This window comes from Culex quinquefasciatus, chromosome 3 (assembly GCF_015732765.1).
Source record: "Culex quinquefasciatus strain JHB chromosome 3, VPISU_Cqui_1.0_pri_paternal, whole genome shotgun sequence".
Classification (NCBI taxonomy): Eukaryota; Metazoa; Arthropoda; class Insecta; order Diptera; family Culicidae; genus Culex; species Culex quinquefasciatus.
In genome coordinates, this window is record NC_051863.1 from 77,870,091 (window position 1) to 77,897,750 (window position 27,660).

At 37.5% G+C, this 27,660-nt stretch overlaps 2 protein-coding genes and 1 long non-coding RNA gene across 3 annotated transcripts in view; 2 read left to right on the forward strand and 1 right to left on the reverse strand.

Annotated features, from left to right (window-relative positions):
- The window catches only part of LOC6037777, a 142,983-nt gene extending 132,652 nt beyond the window's left edge, over window positions 1-10,331 (forward strand). The window contains 1 exon segment of the mRNA XM_038262201.1: window positions 8,314-10,331. Coding sequence (XP_038118129.1) covers window positions 8,314-8,925 — 612 coding nt within the window. The 3' untranslated portion in view covers window positions 8,926-10,331.
- A 6,100-nt stretch (window positions 10,332-16,431) lies between these two features.
- On the reverse strand, window positions 16,432-23,156 carry LOC6037772. Its single transcript, XM_001847599.2, has 3 exons — window positions 22,561-23,156; window positions 17,308-17,701; window positions 16,432-17,184 (listed from the first exon to the last, which is right to left on the reverse strand). The coding sequence occupies exons 1-3, from the start codon at window positions 22,625-22,627 to the stop codon at window positions 16,977-16,979; spliced, it is 669 nt and encodes a 222-aa protein (XP_001847651.2). The 5' UTR covers window positions 22,628-23,156; the 3' UTR covers window positions 16,432-16,976.
- A 2,379-nt stretch (window positions 23,157-25,535) lies between these two features.
- Window positions 25,536-26,017, forward strand: LOC119770792. Its single transcript, XR_005278992.1, has 3 exons — window positions 25,536-25,702; window positions 25,768-25,842; window positions 25,909-26,017. It is a non-coding gene; the product is annotated as an uncharacterized LOC119770792 (long non-coding RNA).
- The last annotated feature ends 1,643 nt before the right edge of the window (window positions 26,018-27,660 follow it).

Below are 27,660 nucleotides of genomic sequence, written 5' to 3' on the forward strand. Positions count from 1 at the left end.
ATTCTTAAATTCTTAAATTCTTAAATTCTTAAATTCTTAAATTCTTAAATTCTTAAATTCTTAAATTCTTAAATTCTTAAATTCTTAAATTCTTAAATTCTTAAATTCTTAAATTCTAAAATTCTAAAATTCTAAAATTCTAAAATTCTAAAATTCTAAAATTCTAAAATTCTTAAATTCTTTAAATTCTTATATTCTTAAATTCTTAACAAATAAATTGATGTTAAGTTTTCGATTTTTTTAAACATTGTTTTTTTTTGTAATTTCCAAATTTCTGATTTTTTAAATTTCTGAATTTCTACTTTTGATTTCTTAAAATTTTTAAGCCATGGGTTTTTTAGCCCTAGAGTTTTTTAAACTTTTTTTAAATTTTGGAATATTTATTTTTTTTCTGTTATTTTTTTTCTAAATTGCAGATTTGAAAACATGTTGTTTTTTTAATGTGTATTTTCCAATTTCTAAAGTTCTAAATTTTTGCTTTTTACTTTTGTTTTCATTTTTAGAATATTAGTGTTGTTAAATTTTAAATACCTGATCATTTTTATTATTTACTGTTACTTCTGGAAAATAAGTGAGAATATGCCAATTAGAACGAATTCGCCTTCCAAACATATAAAAAAATCCCCCAATAAACATTTCAATCACTTTTTAATAAATAATCTTTTTCAAAAAAAAAATGGATTCCGAATGAAAAAAACTCGTATCACATCGTAATATTCATATTGGTAAAATTCGTGATATACAATAAACTTAAACATCAAATCGCCACTCTCACCTAACGATTTCAGAAAACAACCGTGCCCCCCAACATTTTGGACTAGTCGGCGCCTCTGTTGTCCTCTAAAACATATCAAAAGATCTCGAAAATAAAAAAAATCGTATTTTGACAAATTGAGTTTTTGTGAAAAAAAAAATATAATTTAAAAATCGGCAAAGAAAATTTTCCGTATACCTATTTTTTCCCAATAGTTTATAAATCGATTTTTGTAATTGTCTGTTCAACAAAATTTTAGAACATTGTATCACTCTAAAACATAACCCTGCAAATTTACAAAAAAAAAAAACAAAAAATGATTTTGCTCTTAATGAAAATTTTACCTTATTGCAGATTCAAAAAGTGCATTAAATTTGTCATAAAATGACATATTCCAAGAAATAATACAGTTGGGTAACGGAAAATACCACAATTTTTGTTTTGTTATTATTTTTTCGATGAAATATACGTTTTTCCCTCCTCACTGGATTTTCTCGGCTTTGGCCGAAAGAATTTTGTCCGGATCTTGCCTTCTCGGTCCAGTTTAAGGTCCTACACTGCCGTTCTACGCATAACTGTCCCATGTCAGTTTTGGTCGATTTTGACTTTATGACATTTTTAAGTTTAGTTTGATGTGTACTTTAAGAAAAACACATAAAATCTGGTACTTTGTTCGGAAACTCATTAAAAACAACACCAAGTCTGTTTGTCCCATCGTTAAACTTCTACGCATAATTGTCCCACCAAGTATTTTCTTACACGGAATCATTAGTTTTACTAAACATTATGTCTTGTTTACCTTTTGTACACAGTAAAATATAATGTAAATTTGAAAGCTGTATTTTTGGAAGGTTGAATATTACCTCTTTTATGATGTAATTTTACCTCAATTTAGACTGAAAAAGTGACATTACACCAGAAAAGTGGTAAAATTACACATTTCCAGAGGTAAAATTACACCTTTTTTTCTGACATAAAAGATGTACCCCTTCCCAGATGTAATATTACCATGATTTTTTTTTCTGTGTAAAGCAAGAGAATCACAAATAAAGGTGATAAACTTCTAACTGGGGTGATTAGGGACACATAGGGCGAGTAGGAACCCACGGGACAATTATGCGTATACACACCAAAAAAATTTCGTGTAATTTTCTGTCAAATAAATGCACATAACTGGAGCGTCAAATAAGACGTAGAATTACATTAAATTTGAAAATTACACGACAACAACGGGGACTCATAAGCATTGAATTTTACATCAAATGAAAATTACATGAACGTAAATGAGAACCTTTGTTATAACCTCAATTAATGTTTGTGCTTTTCGATTTTTTTAAAACTCATAAAAATACAACAAAGGTTTCCAAAACAACTTTATTAGGCATATTTTTTTCATATTCAGACTTACGATTACAATTCACAAGATTACAACGACGCACTTCCGCAATGACGCATTTCCTCGATCATAACCTCAATTACTCCACCGAGAAAATTTCACACAAATCTACGATTTCCTTTAAGCAATTTTCTTCTCATCAGGATGCCATGGCACAAAACACATTCTCGACTAGCACCTACGCGTTGCTGTTGTCCTGTCCCGACAATCCGGTACATACCAGCTTCGTGTCTTCCGGGTTTGCCCTCTTCATAGTTCTCTTCTTGCTGGCAGACCCCCGTTTGTGACGGAAGAGGTGGTTGGTTTCTATGCTGCAATCGTTGTTCCGGGTTCAGGTTGGAAGCGGGAACCGGTTTAGACTACAGATTGTCGAGGGAGACAGATTGGCCGATGCAAAATAAATCGGCACTGGCAACGTATGTTTTGCGCTTGCAACACTGCCAGTTTTGCTGGGCGTAAAATGCGGTTGGTGTCCAGCACGTTTGGTGTCCAGAAACATTGGCCAATCTGTTTGCCTTGACAATCTGTAGTTTAGACGGAGCAACTGCATTTCAACGACCTGTAACCAAATCGAAAGAAAATTCGTCAGTCTCGACGGTTTTTAATGAAATAAACTTCCACACTTACTTCTACCTTGGTCCCGTTCAGTAATCCTGGCGAATTCCGACCGTTTTTGCTGGTTTTCGGTGACTTTTGGCCCAAAACTGCGCGGCAGCAAAAATGTCTTGCACCTTGTTTGCAATTGTTAAGATGGCTGACGTTTCGTTTTTGTTTTTGCACTGTCAAACTGATCAACGTACAGTTGCGTTAACTTACACAAAATTACATCTTAGAACACGCTCCAGGTATGTGCATCAAAAGAAACGTAATTTTCAGTCGTAATTAATATAATTTTAAATTATACTTGCTGTAAGGGTTTGCTGTACGATTTTTGATGACCTGCGTAATTTTAAACAGAATTCTACATCAAATTTTGGGTTACATGACTGTATTTTACGTTTGATTCAAAATTACGTTCAATGTAATATTCATATTTTTTTAGTGTGTAGAAACACAAAAATCGGTCGAAAAAATTCAATCGCGTTTTTCTCAGTTGCACTTTTTTGAACATGGGACAATTATGCGTAGAACGGCAGTACAGCTTGGTACTGAAAATTGTGAAGTTTCATTTGATTGTTTAAAAGTTATGATAAAAAGGACGGCTACAAAAAGGGTGATTTTCAACAAATCCTCAAATGGCTGTCACGAAAAAGCCGTGTAGAGGGGTGTCATTTTCTATAGAGGGATGCCAATTCCGTCTTGGAACTACTTACTTTTCCTGTCATTCGACGAAACGACCTACTTTCCTCTATCAGACATAACAGACCATTCAATACCAGTGCTGAAAAGTAAAACTAGTATCGAAAAGTAACATCTTTCTATATTTTTTTGTTTTGATTGGTGAAGACACATGGATTTTTGACATAAAATTCCATTCATAAAGCGTTTTTCAGAATTGCAAAAAGCGGGGATCGCATGAACTGCATACTGCAACTGCACAGATTACTATGTTAAAAGCTAAATCAAATTTGTAATAGAAAAGTATTGAACTTTTTTTTTATAAAGTGCACAGTTTCAGCACAGGTTTCAGAGTTATAGTAACTCTTAGGTTATTACTTTTAACATTTTTCATTTTTCTAATTGTTTATGAAGAAAGCCAACTCTGAAAAAAATGTAACACTGAGATGTCCTACATATTCACGTATTTTTCTAAGTGTCACCTATTGATCCTTACACTGTAACTTGGATTTAGCCCGCACTTTGTTCTCGCACTTTTGATGACAAGACTTCAAAAAGCTAGGCAGCCACGTTTTGTTTATTTACATTTCCAGTCGCAGTTTCCACCAAACAGAACTTTTAGCACATTAAAAGTGCGATTGACAGGTGAAAACGAGCGAGCAACCTCGTCTCGCTTTGATCGTTTTTGAGGAAAATTTTAATTTCCCAAGGCAGTTTAACAAGTCGCAATAGTGCGATCGATAGCAATTATAAAATTAAACACATTGAACACCACCAACGCTAAAGTGGCCAGACCTACTAAAGTTTGCCGCAGAGATGATTTGTTGGAGTTGGTTGAGATTGAGCTCGGAGTGTTCGAGCAAAAAAATATCAATAAATAATGTTTGAATGATGGTGAACGTCCCAATGATTATTTCAATTTTTGAGTGTATGTGAAATTTCCATTAGCGATTTTAAACATAAGAAACCCAACTTTACAAAAAAAAAAACAAAAAAAAGCAAAGCAATCCACTTTAACGACCCCCGGGCCTTGTGTGGTCTCTGTTGCAAGTTTCTGCTCATTTCTAGGCGTCCGAAGGTTATGTGTGGTGAGTCACCCAAAACCTCTTTTACGCGAATGGACCGACGTTTTACTTCCCCAGCCGCAAACCTCCGCGCCACGAGGCCCGCAAAAACGAATTATTTATATTTTCTCAGTATTTTATATTCTTGTCTTACTTTAAACATCTAAATTCTGCGTTCCCAATTCAGTCAAATTTGAATACTTGATTGCCTTTTAAATTAAAAAAAAAGCTTGGAATTAAAAATTCTGACTCATTTTAGAGTAGTAAGTGGGTCATACTTAATCTCAACCATCAAAAATAAGACGAGGAAAACATTTTTTTCGTGATTTGATTATCCGAAGTGAAATTTTTCCGAGGCCTTCGGATAATCAAGTCTGGACTGAACTAATAACTTTGGTTAGGATAATTAGATTTTTTATACATGATTTCCTCATTACAATGGTCTTTAAAATACCTTTCTTAAAATGTACAATATTGAGCAATTCCAGCTCAAATCAGGATTTTTTCTGGTACTTTTGTACCCGACCCTCTCCGATTTCAATGAAACTTTGTAGACATGTTATCCTAGGCCTATATAAGCCATTTTTGTGTATATGGAGCCAATAGTACTCGAAAATTACATTTGAGAAGGGCGTAAGGTATTTAAATATTTATGTAATTTGTAATTTAAAAATTACTGTATCTCGAAGCCGTTGCGTCGTATCAAAAAGTGGTTGAAGACAAACTTGTAGGAAATTGGACGGGCTTTCTGAAAAAAATACACTGAAACAAAAATACACGTCACATCTATGATACTTTTTATTTTCAGGTCTAAAACTTAAATTTAAAGGTGATGTCACGATTTTTTTTCTTTCAAAATTTTTGAGGAAATAGCCTAAAATATAACCAAAGCACTGACGAAAAATGCAGGATGGTATAAACGAAACTATTGGCACTACGCCCCCCGGGGCATGGCCTTCCTCTAACGTGGGATTTCTGCTCCAGCGCCTCTGACGAGACAGGAGAAACCGGGACCGACGTTTTACTTCACCATCCGATAGAAGCTCAGTGGATAAGGCGGGAATCGAACCCGCGTCTCATAGCATCATCGGGATCGGCAGCCGAAGCCGCTACCCCTGCGCCACGAGACCCAGGATGGTATGTCTCTTCTAAAAAAAATACAAAAATCATTTACTAAAATTGATATTTTGAAAAGTGTTCTAAACGTCATAATTTTTGTAAACCTATAGTGGGAATCGATTCTCCAGACAATTTTACATTAAAGTCTCCATATTGACCATTGTCCTATGTCCAATCCTTGGGAAGATTCAGCGGTTTTAAAAATGAAAATGTCGAAAAAACGGGTTTTTTAATGGTTTTTGGCAATTTCCATATGACAGACTTGGTTTTTCAGTCTCGTAAATATTTTTACCGGTAAGCTCGTCCAATTTCCCATAAAGTTTGCCTTTGACAGCATTTCCAGGCCTGCAAAAAGTTTCCAACCCAGCGTACACATGAAGCAACCCAAAATGTCAGTTCACTGCTAGCATGTGACTGTAAGCCTACTGTGTCTGTTCAACCACTGCCGCCTGACTGCCGCCTGACTCATGCCGGAGAATGAGAGACGTGAAAAAATGAGCTACACTCACTCAATTTGTATCATATGACTGACTCGTAAAATCCTCTTTAAACACTATTTTGACTATTTTCAAACAATTGAATGGTTGTAGACTGTGCAAAACACTTAAAACATCCATAACTTATGTTAAAAGTTACATTTCCACGCATAAATGCGAACTTTTTGTGTAAAAACTAGTTTCTTTATATGTGTGCGTGCAACGTCGAATGAGCGTTGGTCGACTACTGCCTCGCATTGCAGCTGCTCAATGAGCTAGGGCACTCACGACTGCGCCGGGTTTGTTTATGTCACGGTTTTGCGGTTCAGTGAATGGATCTCAAAAATTCGTGTCTGCGTCGCCGATTTTCGCGTCATGACACCTGACCTTTTTAGCACTGAGCATTTCAATTGGATGTAAGGGCTTACAGATATAAGCTTAATTACATTGCTTATAACTGAAAATAGAATATTTTTTTCAGTGTGGTAGAAACCAGGATAGTAAAATTGATTACATAAATATGAAAACGATATAAATCAAAAAGCTGTCAAAGGCAAACTTATGGGAAATTGGACGAGCTTTCCGGTAAAAAAACGAGACTGAAAAACCAAGTCTGTCGATTGCCAAAAACTACCAAAAAACCCGTTTTTTCAACATTTTCATTTTTAAAACCGCTGTATCTTCCCAAGGATTGGACATAGGACAATGGTCAATATGAAGACTTTTATGTAAAATTGTCTGGAGAATCGATTCCCACTACAGGTTTACAAAAATTTTGACGTTTAGACCACTTTTCAAAATATCAATTTTAGTAAATGATTTTTGTATTTTTTTAGAAGAGACATACCATCCTGCATTTTTCGTCAGTGCTTTGGTTATATTTTAGGCTATTTCCTCAAAAATTTTGAAAGAAAAAAAATCATGACGTCACCTTTAAATTTAAGTTTCAGACCTGAAAATCAAAAAAACTCATAGATTTGACGTGTATTTTTTTCAGAAAGCCCGTCCAATTTCCTACAAGATTGTCTTCAACCACTTTTTGATACGACGCAACGGCTTCGAGATACAGTAATTTTTAAATTACAAATTACATAAATATTTAAATACCTTACGCCCTTCTCAAATGTTATTTTCGAGTACTATTGGCTCTATATACACAACAATGGCTTATATAGGCCTAGGATAACATGTCTACAAAGTTTCATTGAAATCGGAGAGGGTCGGGTACAAAAGCACCAGAAAAAATCCTGATGGATGGAAAAAAAAAATCCTGATAGAGCTGGAATTGCTCTATTATGAAATTTCTTGAAAAACTCAAAAAGACCAAACCATCCACTTTAACGAGCCCCAGGTCTTTTGTGGTCTCTACTGCAAGTTTCTGCTCTAACCTAGGAGTCTAAAGGCTTGAATGGGGAGAGCACCCAAACCTCAGGATGATCATCCGCTTACAAAGCGGACAGCGTAACCTTTCGACAAAGCCTGCTGCCCACACCCACTATAAAACAATCGGTCTTTTGATTATTATTAAGCACATAAGCATAGGAACAATCGGACTTTTAATTATTATTTTAATTTTTTTAGTGAGCAGTGAGCAGGGCAAAACATGATTTTCCGACTAATAGAGACGCGTGTTTCTTAATTAAATTATTCTTGAATTCTATATTTTTTTAAAGGTCCTTTAAGGTGAAGCCGTTGATCGTTTTCAAAGAAAAATGAGCATTACTCTAAAATGCTCTGTATTGAATTCAATTTTACGAATTTCTGCACCAAAATAAATCAGCATGTGCCGGTTGTTGCCTTCTTGAAGCCATTGATGAAATTTTTGATCTAAATCAAATGTGTTTCAAAATGTATATAGTGTTGTGCTACAATCACTGACGTTATTTTTGGCAATCATTGATTAATGACGATTTCCATAACTTTGCAGGGATAATCGTTACCAAAAGGAATCAGCATGTGTAAGGCACTATTCTAAACAACTTGTAGAAGGAATTTTGTCAAAATATTGAAAGCGACGCAAAATTTATATCTTTGAACGAAAAATCATGGCAATGATGGAAGTCTTCACGTACTATAGAAAAACTTTATCAACTAATTTTCTAAAAAAAAGTTTTTTTTAAATATTTTCATGCGTTATTTACATTTAGATTTTGCGACAAAATTGCTAAATTAAAGAATTCCAAAATAAGTGCTTACCCTAATTTCGCATCATTCCGCCATTTTCAGAATTTGGCCGCCGAAAAGACCTACAACGACCTGGACGTCTCCCTCAAGACGGCCAACGAGCACCGGAACGCGTGGTTCGAGGGCGTCCAGCACTGCAAGCTGGACGAAACGCTGTACACCATCATGGAGCGCATCGTGCGGGCCGAGGTGCACAGGCTGGTCGTGGTGGACGACGAGGAGAAGGTGATCGGTATTATCTCGCTGTCGGACATCCTGCTGTACCTGGTGCTGCGGCCAACCGGCGACGGCATCGGCAACTCGGAATCCCTGCGCGCGACCGACCCGCGGCTGCACAAGTCACCGAGCAGCAAGCTGGGTGCGTCCCAGCGCGGGGACAGCAACGAAAGCATCGAGGAGGAACCGGCCGACGAAGCTGGAGCGGCGGAGGCGGAGGGGGAGGAGGGCGCCGGCGAAAAGACTGAACCAGTGGCGGAGGAAAACGGTGAAGGGGAAGGGGAGGAAGTGGTTCCGCCTCCCGCCGCCGAATCCCCCTCCCAGCGCAGTTCGAACGGCGGTTCGCCCGTCGCGGATATGTTGAACGAGGAGCAAAACGCCATACGTGATACACTAGCAGCAAATGTCCAAAGAGAAGTCGGTTTGGTTAGCGAGTAAATGCAAGTACGAGTACGAGAAAGGCTCCTGCAATTTTAATCACCGTTTGTTTGTTTTTTTTTTAATCTCTATCGTTCTTAAGTTGACCTTTTTAGCGATGGGAAAAGTGTTTGTTAAACCTCTTTCTTTCGTGCAGATTTATGCTACCAAAGTGAACTTCAGCAAAGGGAAACAAGCAGCATTCGCAAACTGATATAAATACATTTTTTCCTGTACAGACGACAACTTTTATGTTTTGCAATTCGTGTCTTGTGTGTTTGATTCTTTTTTTGTAACTACTGATTGTGTGAACGACGATATTAAAACAAAAATGAAACGAAAACTGTTGTAAAAGAAGCACATTGAAGGCCTTATCAATATACAAACATGAGATAAATAAAAGAATAAAAAAAGCAAAATGATTCTAATATTTTTGAAAACGCCACTGCAAAAGAACGAAGAACGAGAGAAGCATTGTGATCAGAGTGCTGCTGAACTTCCTTTCCTGAGCTTCGAGACGCATGTGATTTCGAGTGGGGAAGCCAGAGTCATCCATTATTTCAAAAAATATCGTTAATTTCCCTCAAGCATCGAGAGAAAGAGAGAGAGCGTGCGAGTAAAAAGTCGAGAAGAAACTAGTACAAACCAGGGGTGTGTAAAAAGCAAGACATTGAAACAATACAATTTTGAACATACAAGCAAAGCAAACCAAGTTATTCAACGTGTGCGTAGAAATTTTTCAGCAAACCGCTTACAGTTAGAATAATCATACATACCAAACATGCTGTACTGCTATGGATGTAGTTAAAACTTTCTGTTTAGACCACACACCGACACACACAAACACAGTTTAAATACAAATAGGGAGCAACACAACTTTCGAGAGCAGACTTAACAATTGCTTGTTTCGGGAGAAAAAAAAGGTTGAAAACACGAAACGATGTTAGATAAACCAAACATATTTCAAGATATCTATTTAAATTGAGAATCCTAAACTAAACACACAGCTAGCGATAAGCGAAAAACTTATTAAGTAGTGTTGAAAACAAGAGCAAATTAAAGCTGCTGCGGAAAGTGACCCAATGTAAATTAAACAATTGAGAAAGAAAACAAATCAAACCAAGTCACTCGCCGTCGCCACCGCCAGGTCGCCTATTGCTACTATTCGGTTAATCGATTATCCTATCGCGCTAGAGACAAAAGAAAGAATTTCATATCTGTAAATTATTATTTAAAACAAAAAAAACACAAAATACGACCGAGGTCGAGAGTGAGTGGAATTCAGCAACTATTTTGTATTGAGCGCGCGACAGTGCGAGCGAGAGAGAGCGAGTGTTGTGAGAAAGGAGACAAAAAGATATGGTATGTACATTAAACTGTTGATAATTCATGTAAGGAAGAATAGTGAACGAGAAACAAAAGAAAAAGATAAACCTCCATTGAACATTACTCTAAAAGCTAATAAAGATAAAAAAATTTAAACTAAAAAAACAGTTTCATGAAATAAAGGTAAAACAATCGAAAATGAAAAAATAGTTTGTTGTTTATTTCGATCCATAAAGTCTTTCACATATGGGTCATTCCAAGTCCTTCCACCTCAATCGTTCACACAATAGTGCGAAATTTTCTGATCAAGCTCAAATTTGGTTGAGCTGTCGATGCTTTAAAACCCGATTTAATCCCACCAAGGGTGAGATAGAGCCTTTCGAAAATCAATGCAGTGTGATTTTTTAGCGATTTTTCCGATTTAAATTCATGCTGAATCGTCATATTTACGAACATGAAAATGATGTCCAGTTGTACAGTAAAACCTATACCTTTCTTTAGTAAGAAAGGCAAAAAGTAAATCGTTCTAAAAATTGATCGGGATTGCCGATCGATGTCAAATTTGTTTCAGATGCTCACTCATGGTCTGTACTATGAATGTAGCAAGAAATTTCGAATAAAATCAGAAACGAAAAATGTTGGCGAATGTCACCAGGTGGGCTTTTACCTTTATTTAGGGATTTTTTTCTTATGGTAGGTTAATCAAACGGCTCTAACTCCAGAACCATATTATGAATCTGGATGAAAATTTGGGAGGTTGTAGAGCTCGAAAAATGCAATTTTTGAGATACATAAAAGATATGAAAATGAAAGAAATTGACCATATTTTCATTTGAAAACTGTGTATTTTGTTGAAAAGTCTGGCCACATCCCAAAACAGATGGATATTTCGAAATTTGAGCGGCAACTCGCCCAGGTTCAGCACACTAGCTTTCATCTGCATTCAGAAGAATCAAAATCGAATTCAGGGGAGCTGAGAACGACGCGACATAAAATTTGGCAACATTTTACCACACACGAACATCACTCGATCTCCACGGAATTTATTTTCTCAAAATTTGAGGGTTGGAGATAGACGAGTTCTGTCAAGATGAATCGTTAGAGCGTCGAAAGTCGAGGCAGTGTGATTTTTTAGCGATTTTTCCGATTAAAATTCATGCTGAATCGTCATATTTACGAACATGAAAATGACGTCCAGCCAGAAAGTAAAACCTATACCTTTAGTAAGAAAGGCAAAAAGTAAATCGTTCTAAAAGTTGTTCGGGATTGCCGATCGATGTCAAATTTGTTTCAGATGCTCACTCATGGTCTGTTCTATGAATGTAGGAAGAAATTTCAGATAAAATTAGAAACGAAAAATGTTGGCGAAGGTCACCACGTGGGCAAAAAGCAAGAATCTCGATTTACATCAAAATCCAATCCACCCCCTCATGTTTGACACCATCCTGATGATATTTCGCGTTTTTCGCAACAACAAAGAATTTAACTTCCATTTTTAAGCTGCGGTATATCTGGAACCACAAATCGTAAAAGGTTGATCAAGGACCGATTTTGATGAAATTCCGACGTAGAATCGATTGCCACAGTACATTTTCAAATTAATCGTTGTTTTCTGTGGGTGCTCACAGTGTATTTTTCCGAGAACATTATGATAAAAAATTCGGCAATATATTTGGAACCATGAAAGAAGGGCTCTTTCCCGACATTTTGCGGGGTCCGGCGAAATATTTCGGTGGGGGCTCTAGAGCAACTTTTTTTTGACGATTTTATTTCGATTTTATAGGATTTTTCTTCAGAAAAGTCGATAGAAGCCATGGGTCATGTTCATATCCATCAAATTTCTTATGAATGTGCCTCAAGATACTCTAAACTACATATTTGACCTCAAATAAAAAGTTTCCAACCCAAATTCACCAGTTTTCTAGCTTTCTTTGAAATGACCTCAAAATCCAAGCTGGAAACCACAAAACGACTGAATAAAAATCTTTTCTTTGTACAATTTGACATAAAAATAAAGCAAAAGATTGCCCGGATACAAATTCGAGCATAAAACATTGCTAAACTTAGAGTATTGCGCCTTGCAGCAATTTCTAGAGTTTTGTGTCAATCGTGCTAGGCCTAGATTTTTTCATCACACTGCTTTGCAGGACTGAGAACTGTCAACTTTGCGCACTTTGCACCTCAGTAGAGTGCTGCGGGATTATTTTCATCACAGTTGGCAAACTGAATTACTATCACACCATCTAAACAAAACAAGTGCAATGCATCGACTTCTGACCCCAATCTAGTCACCAAGCTGTGGTGGCCGTGGCAGTTAAGTCTTGAGATGGTCTGTTAAAGGTTCTCGGATCGATTCTTGTAGTTGACACTTTTGGGTTTTTTACGGGTTATTTTTTCTAATAAGCTCGAGGCCATAATTATATCGGCAATCTTGTAACCGTTGGTCACAGTTCTTGAACGAACCTTTACTTTTAACATAATTCCTCAACCTACAATACTACACACTACACTAGCAGCGAAGGTATTTGCGTACCACTGCAATTAAGACAGGCTCGACAGCGCTGCGTCGAAACTGCATCAAAAATGGGTTGGATTGGAAAATGGTGGAGTTTCCTTCCGGAAAAGATTAGAAGGGAGAAGTGGAATTTTATCACCGATTGCAAAGATCGGAATCTTTTGCCATTCAGGCGTCTGTGTGGTTAGTCAAGTGTCCCAGTGTCAGTCCCGTTTTCGTACTGGTCACGCTCTGCATCCCGGAAGGAAGTGCCCCGGCGGAAGTCAATAATCCGCAGGACCTCGGCAACCCACGGTTTTTAGTCGGTCCAGGCTTGTGAGTGCATAGGGGCCATTGCCTGCATCAAAACGTCCACCATACATCTCCACCTCTGGCGGACCATCTTCATCTCTGGCGTGGACCATCTTCACCTCTGGCGCGGAACGCGCCATCATCAGGAGGTTCCTCGCTCGGTTTAACCAGATCAGCTAGGAGCTGGGTTGGCCGATACCGTCACTGAGAGAAGACGCCAAGCCGCGCGGAAGCCCAGCAACACCCGCTCGACGGAATCCTGCTCGAAGCAGCAACAGCCATCAGCCGTTATTTGACTCCAAAGATTCACCGCAAGCCAAGATGCCGGCGCAACACCACTGCATCCCGGCACCAAAGACCGCGATTCCACAGTCGGAACAAGTGGGAACACACTTTCTCTGGGCTGGACGAGCTTTCTGAACTTCCAAAAATAAATAAATAAACAGCCTGCCATAGCAACGGATATCATCGTCATCACTGTGAAGAAAAATCACTGTGATGAAAAAATACTGTGATGAAAATAATTGCGCAAGACTCTAGTAAAGTGCAAAATGCGCAATATTTCATTAAAATTCTATTTATTACTCAAAAGGTTCCCAACATTATTTTTTCAATCCTCTGCCATAAATCACTAAAATATTTTAAAACATTTTCAAATGAATCACATTGTAGAGAACAGTTTTCTAAACAATTTCCATTAACAAGTATCAATTTTGGTTCGATAAAAGCAGATATATACCCAATTTTTTAAAATAAAAACTGACTTTCTCCAAAATTTGTGGATTTAATTCCCATTCAAACGATGAACACCGCCTTCTGAGATTTTTATGATTGTAACAAAATAATTTCAATAAATTTCATCAAAATTTTATACAAGTTTTATGTTTAAGCAAAATATTTTCATCCATAAAAATATCATAGTAGGTAGTGTTCATCGTTCGAATGGGAATTAAATTCACAAATTTTGGAGAAAGTCAGTTTTAATTTTAAGAAATTAGGTATATCTCTGCTAATATTACACCAAAATTGATGCTTGTTTTTGTAAATTGATCAGAAAACTGTTCTCTACAATGTGATTCATTCGAAAATGTTTTAAAATATTTTAGTTTTTTTTTATAGAAGAGGATTGAAAAAATAATGTTGGGAACCTTTTGGGTAATAAATAGAATTTAAATGAAATTCTCTAAGTTTAGCAATGTTTTATGGTCGAATTGTGTATCCGGGCAATCTTTTGCTTTATTTTTATGTCAAATTGTACAAAGAAAAGATTTTTATTCAGTCGTTTTGAGGTTTCCAGCTTGGATTTTGAGGTTATTTCTAAGAAAGCTAGAAAACTGGTGAATTTGGGTTGGAAACTTTATGAACATGAACCCATCGATTTCCATCGACTTTTCTGAACAAAAATCCTAGAAAATCGAAATATTTTGCCGGACCCCGAAAATGTCGGGAAAGAACCCTTCTTTCATGGTGCCAAATATCAGACATCTGAAAACGGGTTGCTCAACTTTTACATAGAGCTCTAATTTTATCTAAAGTTTTGACCTTGTGTTCATGAGAAAATATTGCACAGATTTGTGTTGACGTGAATATAGAATTTGAAGATATCTAAAACCTCCTAGCATGTGCACTTGTAGGTTCAAAACGATTTGAGTAGTAGTAACCTGTCATGGAAATGGGCAGCAGCGGTAGCGAAAGAAAGCCAGAGAGGGGAACAAAAGTCTCAAGAAATCGTTCCCTTTCTTTCCGAGTCGCGACGTTCCAGCGGTATTCTAGCGGAGTTTTAACCCCTTCCCGCCCAGAGCAAAATCGAGATTTTTACGTTTTTCCACATAACTCGTAACTGGATCGACCAAATTGGATGAAAATTTAATGGTTATAAGTTAAGATTCTATATAAACTAATGCAGGTTGAGCCAAGTTGAAAAAATGCATGGTTGCAGAGAAATTTAACTTTGAAGGCAAACATTAGTGGTGCTCTGGAGTAACCATGGGCGTTAGAGGGTTAACAAAGCTGGATATTCTTACAGCATTCTGGTAGAAGTGTTCCACCTTTCTAGCACATTGGACTTAGGATAATTTTTAATACAGAGACTTTTATGTAAAATTGTCTGGAGAATCGATTCCCACTATTGGTCACTTAAAAAACAGTTTTAATAAATAATTTTTGTATTTTTTTAGAAGAGACATATCTTTTTGCATTTTTCATGAGTCTTTTTGTAACATCTTAGAAGAATTAAACTTTAATATCTCAACTACACTGCATAAAGTCTTGCATTTTAAGAAACAATGCGTATCATGTTTTCAAGCACCTCAAAACTCAAAAACTAGGTACCTCAAAAACACTTGCGAAAAACCAGAAATATACCCGTTGGTTAGAAACCATTTTTTTCCAAAGCTGATCATAGCCCGCAACTCGGTCGATTGAAATTAGTATTTTGCAAAAAGCAAAGATAATGATAATCTTCGTCATTTTCGTGCCGTTACACCTTACCCTAGCAATATTTTAGGTTTTAAGTAGGCCATAAATGCCTATTGAAGTTGTATGTGGGTATTCAGAACCATGATAAAACCTATAAGTTCAATAAATGTTGCTAGGGTACAACTCAAGGAAACCCCCCTTTTTTGAAAAAGTTTACGTTGTAACGAAACGAAATGTAAAGCTGGTGCAAAAAAAAACAGCATTACTTTGTTACAACCATTGATGGTCCCGCGTCAATTGGACCGCGCACTGGACTCACAATCCAGAGGTTGCTGGTTCGAATCCCTCGGCGGGTGCTCTAAAATTCTAAGTGTAAATAAGGGTAACCGGCGCCGTCGCTCCGTGCCGTACTCAAACACTTAGGAGCCCAGGGCGGCGAAGTCCTTGTAGTTAAAAGCAAGACACTAGTGGTTGGTACTAGCAATGGTGGCCGACAGCTGTAAAGTCAACTTCGTTTTTTCGATGGCATTCGATCCACCAGGCAATTTAATTTGAAAAATAAACATTAAAAAAAAACTAATTTGTGTTGATAAACAGAGCAGAGTTCAAGCCATTTCAATCAAATATAGAAAGAAAATGAAAAAAATCTTTCTCGTTGTAACGTCACGCTACATATTCCCTCTCTGAACCCTAGGGTGTCAAGTCACTAGTGGTTTGTACTACAGTAATGGCCGACAGCTATAAAGTCAATTTTTTTTCTCTTCATCATTTTAATTAGCCGAGCCATGTAGCCTAGTGGTAACGCTTCCGTCTTGTAAGCGGTGGATTGGAATTCAAATTCCGGCTCGGACCAATACAACTGGTGATCTTTTTCCTTTTGGAAAAAAGGGAAAGTTGTGTATCGTCACAAACTGGACCTTATCATGACATCTGAGGGAAGGCGACTGGGATTCTAAATTTAAAAATAAAACATGATATTAATATTTAATCAATGATTTTTATTTCAACAAACAATGGCCTCTCACTCATGTACTCTCCCAATCTTTCATTCGTTCACTCACTCTTACTGTTCATATATATTTTGCTCACTTATAACAGTGAAAATAAGTAAAACATTCTGCAGAATACTAAACACTAAATATCGGCTACCTTCTTCAGTCAGTCGAGCGTCTCGTCGAGCATCGGGTAACTTGCTTGCAAGGGAGGGTGGGGTTGGTTAGTAACGTTAATCGATGGTGTAATGCTAGGTAGTTGGTCGGTCTAACAATTTGGCTAATTATCCGAAACCGTTAAAACTCAGTCGTTCTAGTTGGCAATCTAGGGAATTGTTGCATGCGCGTGTGTGTGTAAGTAGGAGTTATTTGCCAGGATGGGAGGGGGTGGCATTAACTTTTTGCAAAACTGGGCTGAAATCACAAGAGAAAGAAAGAATGTTAATATTTAATAACCCTAACGTACATAAGTGAGCCGCTTGTAATAAATAATAAATAAGTGTGCTTGTTCTCTGGCGAGTGCCCCTCAATTAGAGTTCGATTCTGTTGGAGGAAATTTCCACCGTCTCGACCGAGCCCTTCACACGCTTCTCTTGGGCGGTTTTGTTCGTGAACTGGCTCGGGATGAACGTGACGGTGTCGCCCTCACTGAACACCGAATTGTGCTCATCGTGATCTTGCGTGGGTGTTGACGGATCGGGACTCGTCAGTGTGATTCGTGATGTTGGTGTGACGTGGCTGTTGTTGATGTTGATGTTGTTCCCATGTGCGTGAGTGTGAATTGGTGTCATTTGCGAAAATAAAAGTAAAATTGAAGCAACCAAAAAAAACCAAAACGACCGCAATCCAACAATACATTACCTGTCCCGAGCTTGAATCTCAGCATTAACGGTAACGCCACGTGGCTTCCGGAAGTCACATTCCACGGCGAAGGCAGCGTCTCCAGGCGTGACCAGATCCGGATCGTGCTGAACGACCACGATGTTTGAGTAAATCTCACCGTTGTTGATGGTTTGGCACTGGTCCAGGTTGAATTTCATCTCCAGCGTTTTGCCGGCTCGCTTTGGCTTAACGAAGCAGGGTTCACTTTGCTTGTAGAAACTACCCCGCGTGTACATGACGCCGTCAAAGTCCTCCTCCGTTTTCAACTCGACTCGCATGGAATCAGCTCCGCAGCGAAGGTTTACCTTCTGCAGGCCACGTGTTGAGGCGTCAATCTTGAACTGATCGCCCAAGTCTTGCTCGAAGAGGCTTTCTGTTGAGTTTTGTTAAAGATACTGTATTAGTAGATTCAAAACGACCTTTGCAGACTGAAATTGTCAAATTTCACTCAAAAAAATGTTTACAATATTGATATGATTGTTTTAATACAGTCATTCCACGTATTCGGAACACCCATAAACTTGGAATCCTTTTGTGGAAAATTGACAGTAAGATGCAAAATCTAGAGTTTAAAAAAACCAACCTCATCCAGCTGGTGCCTTCCTCACACTTTGAAAACTGTGGGTGACATGATGGGACACCCACATTTGGACACAAATTTCATATTTTTTTAGATCCGGAATAAAAAAGAACACAAATATCACTTAACGGGTTAAATACTCGTAAATCTTCAAAAATGTCGGAGGTTGGGTATGAAGACATTTGGACGTACCACTGCCGAGATATAGCAATTTAAAGTTAGCAGTTCCAAAAAACGGGTGCCTCGATATCTCAACACTGTTTTGACCAAATTGGCACAAAATGTTGGTGAAGACTCGTTGAAACAATCCTTTGTGCATGACGAAGGTCAATTTTCAAAAACTTAATTTAAAAAAATGATAAAAATATTTTTATATTTTTCATATAAAAAATCGTCAGTTTCTGATTTTTATATTTTTAAAAAGCAACAATTCAATATCGGGCTTCGTCATGCCCACGGTATATGTCTTGGGAGTCTTCACAGCAAATTTCAGCCAATTTGGTTTATCTCATTTCGAGGGGTCTAGCTCATTTCCCCGAATGACATTTCCCCGAATGCCATTTCCCCGAAAATCATTTCCCCTAATTGGCCACATCCCCGAATACCACTTCCCCTAATCAGCCACATCCCCGAATGCCATTTCCCCGAATATCATTTCCCCTAATCGGCTATATCCCCGAATGCCATTTCCCCTAATCGGCCATTTCCCCGATGTGACACTTACGCTAATTGCCGTTTATTTAAATTTAAATTTTCCCGAATTTTCATATTTCCTAATCTTTATTTTCGCTAAAGCCTTTTTCCATGACTAACAGTTATTTTCTCTTTCAATTTTACCGAACAAACAGCTTTTTCGGGTATTCTGTTGATTAAATGTTGTAAATTGGGTAGTAAAGCCCTTTGTCAATTTTTTTGAACAACGGTAAGGAACACGATTAAAAACCATTTCTGATGACGTTTTTTATTTATGCAAAAAAAGTTATTAACAAGACAACATTTTTCGATGGATCAACTATGGTCCCCTTGGAACGAGCTGTCAAGTAGGAGCATTTCTGCCAAGAAGGGCCGGGAAGTGAATTTTGAAAATTGAATTAAAAATCCATGTTAAATCCTTTGCGGTCGTTAAAAGGGTCATTGTACTTTAAAAATAAGCTTTATCATTGTGAACACTAATATCAGCTTAATTTTAGGACCCAATTACAGTCCAGACTCGATTATCCGAAGCCTCGATTATCCGAAGTTTCGATTATCCGAAGTTCGATTATCCGAAGTTCGATTATCCGAAGTGAAATTTTTCCGAGGCCTTCGGATAATCGAGTTGTTGTGTGTTCAAGAACCCAAAAATCGTACAAATAGGTTCAGGCTGGTACAAATTTTATTTAAAGTTTTTGTTGATTATACTTTTCGCCAAATCCAAAACTAGCAATGTGAATAAAATGATCAGTGTGAACGGGGTTCTGTACTACGAAAATCGCACGGTATGTTTTCTGAATCATAAAAAATAACAAAACTTCTATTACATTATTATTATGATGTCTATAAGTAAAAAGTATTTGGTTCGAGAATATATAACAAAAAGTCTGTAACAATATTCATTGTATATGAATGAATAGTACCAAACCTTTCAACACTCTTTCCCCCCTAAAATGCTACGTCTGTTCTGAGTGAATCCAAAAAGAATGTTGATCATTCAAGGCCAATACGAACCTTTCAAGAAATATTATATGTGGTTTGATGTGATAAAAATTGCCATCATTTTTTTTCTTATAAAATGCTGTTTCCCCGAACGCGGTCAAGCGGAAATGCCCGGTGCCCAGGAGCGCGCGCGCTCCGGGTCACCGGGCATTTCCGCTTGACCGCGTTCGGGGAAATGGCATTCAGGGAAATGACTATTCAGGGATATGACTAATCGGATAAGTGGCATTCGGGATTGTGGCCTATTCGGGAAAATTATTTTCGGGGATGTGGACGATTAGGGGAAATGGGAAATTCGGGTAAATGGAATTCGGGGAAATGACTATTAGCGGAAGTGTCTTTTCGGGGAAGTGGCAATCTGGGAAATGTCCCTTCGGTAATATGGGTTTCGGGGAAATGTCATAGATTCCATTTCGAGATATCGTGGCACCCGTAAATCAACTCGGTGTTTAGAGAAAAACGTTCACAAATTTTGTCAGTCCGCTTTGCCCATGGTAAAATTTTGAACTTAAATCGTCCCTTACTCAGTTCAGTCACGAAATATCTTCATGAAACTTTCAGGAGTGGTTGAGAATCATCTTTACGGCAAATTTAGTGAATTTTCTGAAATATGAAATTATTTGAATTTCTACATGTATGTAACCCCTTAAGTGGCCATAACCTGCCAGATCTTAAATGTTTTGGACTCGTTGGAAAGGTCTTTCGATTACCTAATCAACGATGGGTCGACACCTACAGGGTGTCAACCAACCCCTAGGGCTTTTGTTTATTTGATTTGGTTAACCGCGGTGGATTTTCTGAAATAATTCGTACTGTCAAAAATCCACCAAAGCATCTACCGGTGGATACTTTTCTACCACAGATTTTTGTGCGATCGTGGTAGATGCTTTGGTGGATTTTTGACAGTACGAATTATTTAACCAAATCAAATTAACAAAAGCCCTCCTAACTTCTACTGGTGACCTTTTAAAGCGTTGGTGTCTTAGGAAAAGTTGTTAAGCTACTTATTTCAAGAAATCGTCAGCTGTGTGCTATCTTGTGACATAGACCATTTTGGTCGAAAATGAGTTAATGATGACGTTTTGCTATACTTAACAAACACTACAAGATGCTTTCACCCGATTTCGGAAACTCGCTTCCGTTTCCCGGATATCGCAATGCACACTTGTGACATAGACCAATTTATCATCAAAATGATTGTGCACACTTGTGACACGTCATACATGTTGTTGGAAAATGTGGAAAAAATTTCTTGTTTTTCGCAAATTTATGTACACACATACTTTCTAAAGGTAATGCAACCTTCTGTTTATAAAAATAAGCTGATTAAGTCGATTAAACCATTGATTTGAGCTTATTTTAATTTGTATGGGAATTCTGTGCACACTTGTGACACGTAGTACAATTTTACTATCGAAAAACACTTGTGACACGTGCTTTTCAGATTTTTGTTTACATTATTTACTGTATCTTTCAACTGGTGTAACCAAATAAGTTGAAATTTATAGCGTTTGTTGAGCGATAGTATACGAACCGATTGCTTCTAAAAGTTTGGCTCTATCATTCATAGTTTTGAAATTATTTACCAACAAACTTTAAAAATCGAGTTTCTCGAAAAGTACTAAATGGTCGTTGTCACAAGATAGCACACAACTGACGAAATGTTGACATGGTTGGAAGACAGGGATCGGAAAGGTCTTAAATAGAAGCTAAAAATGGGTTGACGCCCTGTAGATGTGCCATCCTGTCTTCCAACTATGTCAAATTTCTTGAAATAAGTAGCTTAACAACTTTTCCTAAGACAACAACGCTTTAAAAGGTCGCCAGTAGCAGTTAGGGATGTGTCACCCTGTCTTCAAACCATGTCAAATTTCAAAGTTGGTTTTTAAATTGAGTGAAAAATAAAAATTATAAAAATCAAATTGCAAAAAAGAGGATTTTCCCATACAAGTTTCCATACAAATTTGAATCGCTTTGCGGAAAGCCGGGTCAAATGCAATCACTCCCAAATTTTGGGGGGTTTTTTGGGGGTCAAATGGAACCAAAAAATGCCTGTTCTGTTAAATCGATCATGTCGATAGGTCATCTTTGGTCTTAAATTTGAAAGTTATCGCAGTTTTAGTAAAAAATAAGATTTTTTTGTCATTTTCGTCATTTTTCCGTTTTTGCGCGCGGCGCGTCGAAAAACACGGTGTTTATTTGTATCTCGAAATGTTGAAAACATAACTTTACAATTTTTGATATGTTATGAAACATCTAACTATTTTTCCTTAAAAGTCTATCTAAGGCCCTTCCGTTAGCGTCCAAGACAGCTAAAATTGGTTGAAATGGTACGGTAACACGGCGTGTGTAACCCTAATGGTCAAACTAAAAATACTGGTATATTATTTCGACCAAGAGTCCCCAGAAAAATTTTGAGCCCGATCAGTTTTCGTGGGAAATTGCTGTATTCTACCAGCGGGTTCGTCACTTAATGGTAAATTTCACTGCAGTTTCTGAAGTTACGTTTAAATAACTTGTTAGTCAATTTGAAATAAGGAAAACCTAAAACCACAAGAATTTACTAACTCAATAAATCAAACACTTTTAACAACTTTTGAAAGTTTGTAATAGAAAGATCTTCTTCACATCTAATGATAAACTCATTTTGTAATGAAAAGTCGTAATTTTTTGTCAACGATAATGATAATCGCGACAAAAAAAATCACAGGCTATTTGTCTCGCCATCTAAAAACGAGAAACCAATTGTCTGACACCGGTGTCATACCGAAAACAACCTTCACCACACACTCTCGGTATATTTGAGCCGTACAGCGATGAGCTAACCGGTTTCCGCCTCCCCGTTACGATCACTGCTCAGGAATTGATTCACCACATCACATCACATTATCAAACTCTGGATTCACTTTCGATTGGATGATTACTTTTGAAAAGTAGTGCAAGACCTTTTTAATTACCTTCGGTTCTAGCCTCCAACAGCATCACCGCCATCAACACGCCGTAAATCACCAACTTGTTCATCATTTTCTGAGCTAAAAGCTAACTTTTCCAACCGAATCGCCTCAAGTCACGGTTAGCACTGCGCAAAACCACCGTTATTCTCGGTTCTTCTTCTACACACCTGTGGTGAGGAGGAAGACACAATCGTCTGCTTGGAGCACGAGTTGATGACTGGTCGTTGTACGCTGGGCCAGCAAAGCTATTATATGAAGCACAAACAAAAGCTTGCCTCAGGAGGAGCTTTCTGTGGGGGCCTACGAAAAAGGGTTATCAGCGCTGGAAAGCTCGGAGATTCTTTCAACTTCGTTCCACGTGCTCGCATTCGGGTCTGGAGTTCTTCCGAAAGAGAGCGAGAGAAAGGGAAAAAAACACAGGTGGTGGAGGTGGTGGCCAAGCTTAGAAAGAGAACCTGAAACGCTGAAAGCTAGCTTTTCCAGATCACATAACAGCAAGCCACGAACCACGTGCGCAGACAGAGACGGAACGCGATGGAAAGTGAAACTTGTTGGCACGTGTGAGGGAGGAAAATTGGCACCAGCACGGAAGATAGCGAGAGTGTTTTTTGGTATTTATTTAGCCTGGCAGGGAAAATGGAAAATGCATTTTTATTGGTTTTCCTTTTCGCAGTTCCTGGTGCGTGCAGTTCGCGGTTTTGCCAAAAGGCGACGACGATGACGGTGGCGAGCAGCGACTGTTTGCAGTTGCATAACGATAAATAGCTTTCTGTTTTTATAAAAACCCTCAGTAAAGTTTGTATATAATTTGCTCTACATTTAAGCATATCATTGGACTGTTCGTTCACACTATAGCATAATTCGAGCATCAATCATACACGCTTTATGAACGATATTTAAAATAACAGTCATTAAAACTAAATCAAAATTCCAACCACTTCAAATAAGCGTTCTACAAATATTTCAATACCCCTTTCGCACCATCAATGAATAGATTTCACCACGCACATCTCAAATGGTTTGCCAATATCAGAGAGATGTGTTTCATCTGAGATATTGCCAAAGCCCACCCGGCATAATCGGCACAATTGGCTTGTTCACGGTTTATCTGAATAAACTTGTAAGCGAAGCAACCAATTGATTGGACCAAGTCCAACATGAGACCTCATACCCTATAGCACCGAATCACATGCATGCATGCTGAACTCGATCAATTTTGGTGGGCCGTATTAATTGTATTGGTTTTGGGTGTTGGTAAATCAGAAACGTTAAACTGTGTTCAGATCGGTGCGATGTATCGAATCTGATAATAAAGGTTTTAACCATTCAATTTAATAAGGCATACAAGTGGCGGGCTTTTCGAACATCACTGCAAAACAATGTTATGGGTGATGTGTCCTATTGTTATGAAAACATTTCAAATCAAACATTCTGTTTTTGAATATGGGTTCTGCCAACCCACCCGTGTGCATCAATTGGACCGCGCACTGGACTCACAATCCAGAGGTCGCCAGTTCAAATCCCGTTGCGGGCGCTCTCAAATTCTTTGTGTTAATATGAGTATTCGGCGCCGTCGCTCCGTACCATACTCTCGTACACTTAGGAGCCCAGGGCGGCGAAGTCCTTGTAGATCAGGGGTGCTCAAAGTTTTTTAATGCCGGGCCAAATTTTAAGCCCGGAAGAGCTTATGGGCCAAATGTACAAAATAGATTATTTAAAAAAAAATTACATAATTTTTATTTAAAAAAATCGATCAGTTTAGGTACTTTGAAATTTCTGTTATATTTTTAAAACATTTTTGGTATTAAAAAAAAACTAAAAAAATATACAGTTTTCCATCAGATTTGTACATTTAATTGTTTTCTTTTTGATATTTGAAAAAATGGCATTGAGTTGAAATTCATAGAAATTTTGATGTTTTTTTTTATTTTGAAAATGGTGACATGAAATCTGAACAATTTATGTAACGGCGTAATGTTATCTTTAGTGTAACTAAAGAAAACTCTTTGAGAGCTTTTTTCCCTTCCTTCTGGTCATAATCGAGGGAAGGCAGAAAAATAAAAGTCAGAATATCTAAATTTCAATAAAAAAAATAAATAGAAAATGTATTATACACCCAGAAAAAGGATTTCCAATCTTTATTTTCAAAAAATGAAGGATTTGACGAAAAAAGCGTTTCAGCGATAATTCAAATAAGTTTTGAATAAACCCAAATATGCTCAAAATTATACTTAAATTATCATTGAAATTTTTAAGTTTTTTAAGTATTGTTTGCCCTTGATTTTTTTAGCTTATTTTCAAGGGTGGGGGAGGGTTAAACAGACGAACAGCCTTATTCCTACAACTAGGTTGTTTTTCGGCTCAGCAGTCAGAGACAAAATTCAAAAACTTGTAGTTTTTTCTTTATTCCGACGTTTCGACGCGATATGCGGTCTTCTTCAGGGGATTCTGTAGGGACATTAACAAAAACATAGCAATACGAAAATCATCAAGTCACAATAATACAAATCTTACAGAAAATACAGTTTTCATGTGTTCTGACATGAGAACCAATGTTATCTACAAGATCCCGTGAGGCGACTGTCAAAAAACCTACGTAGGCTACACGACGCAGTACTTGAAATCGAGGATCAGCAAGCACCAATCAGACGTCAACAAGTGGGATGAGCTGCTGAACGCTGATGATGACACCGAGATTCACCGGCTGAAGGACCGAACTGCCCTCATCCAACACAGCATCGAGGAGCAACACCGTTTCGCGCTGGAGAAGACCGCGATCCTGGACCAACATCGAGCCAAACCTGCCCTGGAAATTCTAGAAATGTGTCATATTTTCACTACGGATCAAACTGTCAACAAAAGGAGTGATGTTGAAGGTTTGAGTTCGATCTATGGTGGAATTTTGCATTTGGTAAGAACGAAGAAACGAAAGCCAAAACCAAAACAAAACACGAATGTCAGGGAAGAAGAGCAGGATTAGTACTGTTCGTCTAGATAACATCCAGCAGTACCCACACGACCTTGCATGCAAGTTGCATGCAAAGTTTTGTCTGTCTAGTTTTTCTATTTGTCGGTTAGTCTTGAGGTGATATTGCTCCGTGTTCGTTGTTGATCGAAGATCTAGCTGTTTTGGCGCTCCAGAACAGTAATTATGTTAGTGTTTTCCACTTTTTGCAACTATCTAAACACATTTTCTGGTCAAGTTCACAGCACCTTTTGATGCTACCTTCCCTGACAAATGCAGCTTTAGCTGAAAAGCCCCCGGACATGAAAACTGTATTTTCTGTAAGATTTGTATTATTGTGACTTGATGATTTTCGTATTGCTATGTTTTTGTTAATGTCCCTACAGAATCCCCTGAAGAAGACCGCATATCGCGTCGAAACGTCGGAATAAAGAAAAAACTACAAGTTTTTGAATTTTGTCTCTGACTGCTGAGCCGAAAAACAACCTAATTGTGTAATACAGTCGAGAACAACGCTTCATTATTCCTACAACTTCAACATTTTGTCTGCCTTAATCAGATGGTAGTCAGTCAGATTCATTATCAAACCATGATGAATTTTTAATCCCGATTAAAAATGATTTTTGAACAAAATATTTGTGTCGTAAAATGGGTTTTATATTAGCAAAAAATAATGAGAATAAAGATGTTTTAAATAAATTTTAGTTTTGAAAAAAAAACAATAACTCATTTTACAAATGGTCAACGGGCCATTTTACATGGGCATTCAAAATGGGTCCGCGGGCCACAAAAAATCACCTCGCGGGCCATAGAGTTATCTACGTGCGCATGTATTGCGTGTACGTACACGAAAAAGATTGAGGTTAAATTTTGTACCCGTCAGCAAAACAAATGGGGTGCTAGTGTGCGTGAGCTCGGGCTTAGATAACTCTATACTTTGTTCACCCCTGTTGTAGATAAAAGGAAGACACTAGTGGTTGGTACTAGCAATGGTGGCCGACAGCTATAAAGTCAACTTCGTTTTTTTTTCTGCCAACTAACACGAAATCGGAAAAGGTACTTTTAAATAAAATTAGTACTTAAGGGGCTTTTACCCAATTTCATGACGTACTCAACTCCAAAACAATGTTTTTTTTATCGAAAATACAGAAATAGTTTTATAACCTCATTTTACGCTACTAAATTAAAAATAATCATGGGAAATGTTATTAGATAGGAAATTTAACGTGCAATAATCTAGAAGGGTAAATTTTTCATTTTAACAAGACAAGGCTATTGCAAATACTTTTTTTTGTCCCCCCCCCCCCCCTCTCATAGCTATTAAGCCTATGAAATTACAAAATGCATTTTCTTTTTTTTTAATATTTCATCACTGCCATCTTGGATTCAAAATTGTAATTCAACGTAACGCAGTTAGGGGGGTAGGGAGTGTCGGTGTCTGTTACGAAATGATACGAAAATTGGGGGAGGGGGGGGGGGGCTGTGCTTAAAAAATGTGTTACGTAACGCAAAATTTTCATACAAGAATTCATAAAAAAATTACAAAAGACCTTGCTTTACGCGTTACAGAGGGGGAGATCGCTCATCTGTTACGATTTGCTACAAGGGGGAGGAGGGGGTCAAAATCCCAAATTTTGCGTTACGTAATAAGAGAACGCTCCCTTAGCGCAGTTTAGGAGTCATACTTAAGCTTGACAATCAAAACTAAAAAAAAAATCCAACGCCGGTGGGTAATCGAGTCTGAACTGTAAAATGAAATTAAATTGAACAATAAATAAATTTTTAAGAATTCCGGTAAGAAAAAATCTCTCTGAAATACCCTTTGGAAGTAAACAACTGAAAAAGTTACTTTTCTCGATACATAACCATTATTACATGTATCATTGTAATATTCTTTAACATTCAAAACTTGCATAAATACTCCAAATAAGAGAAACATTTTTTTGCAAAAAAGCAACAGAGAACAAATTGGATTTTCGAAACATGTATCAATAATAGAATATGTTATAAAAATATTATTAATGATTAATGAAAAAACAGTCAAAAATTTATAAACATCTGTTGGGAAACATTAGAACAAATTGGCATTCAAAATGTTAGCTTAAAGGATTTGTTATTCATATATTCATATAATTATA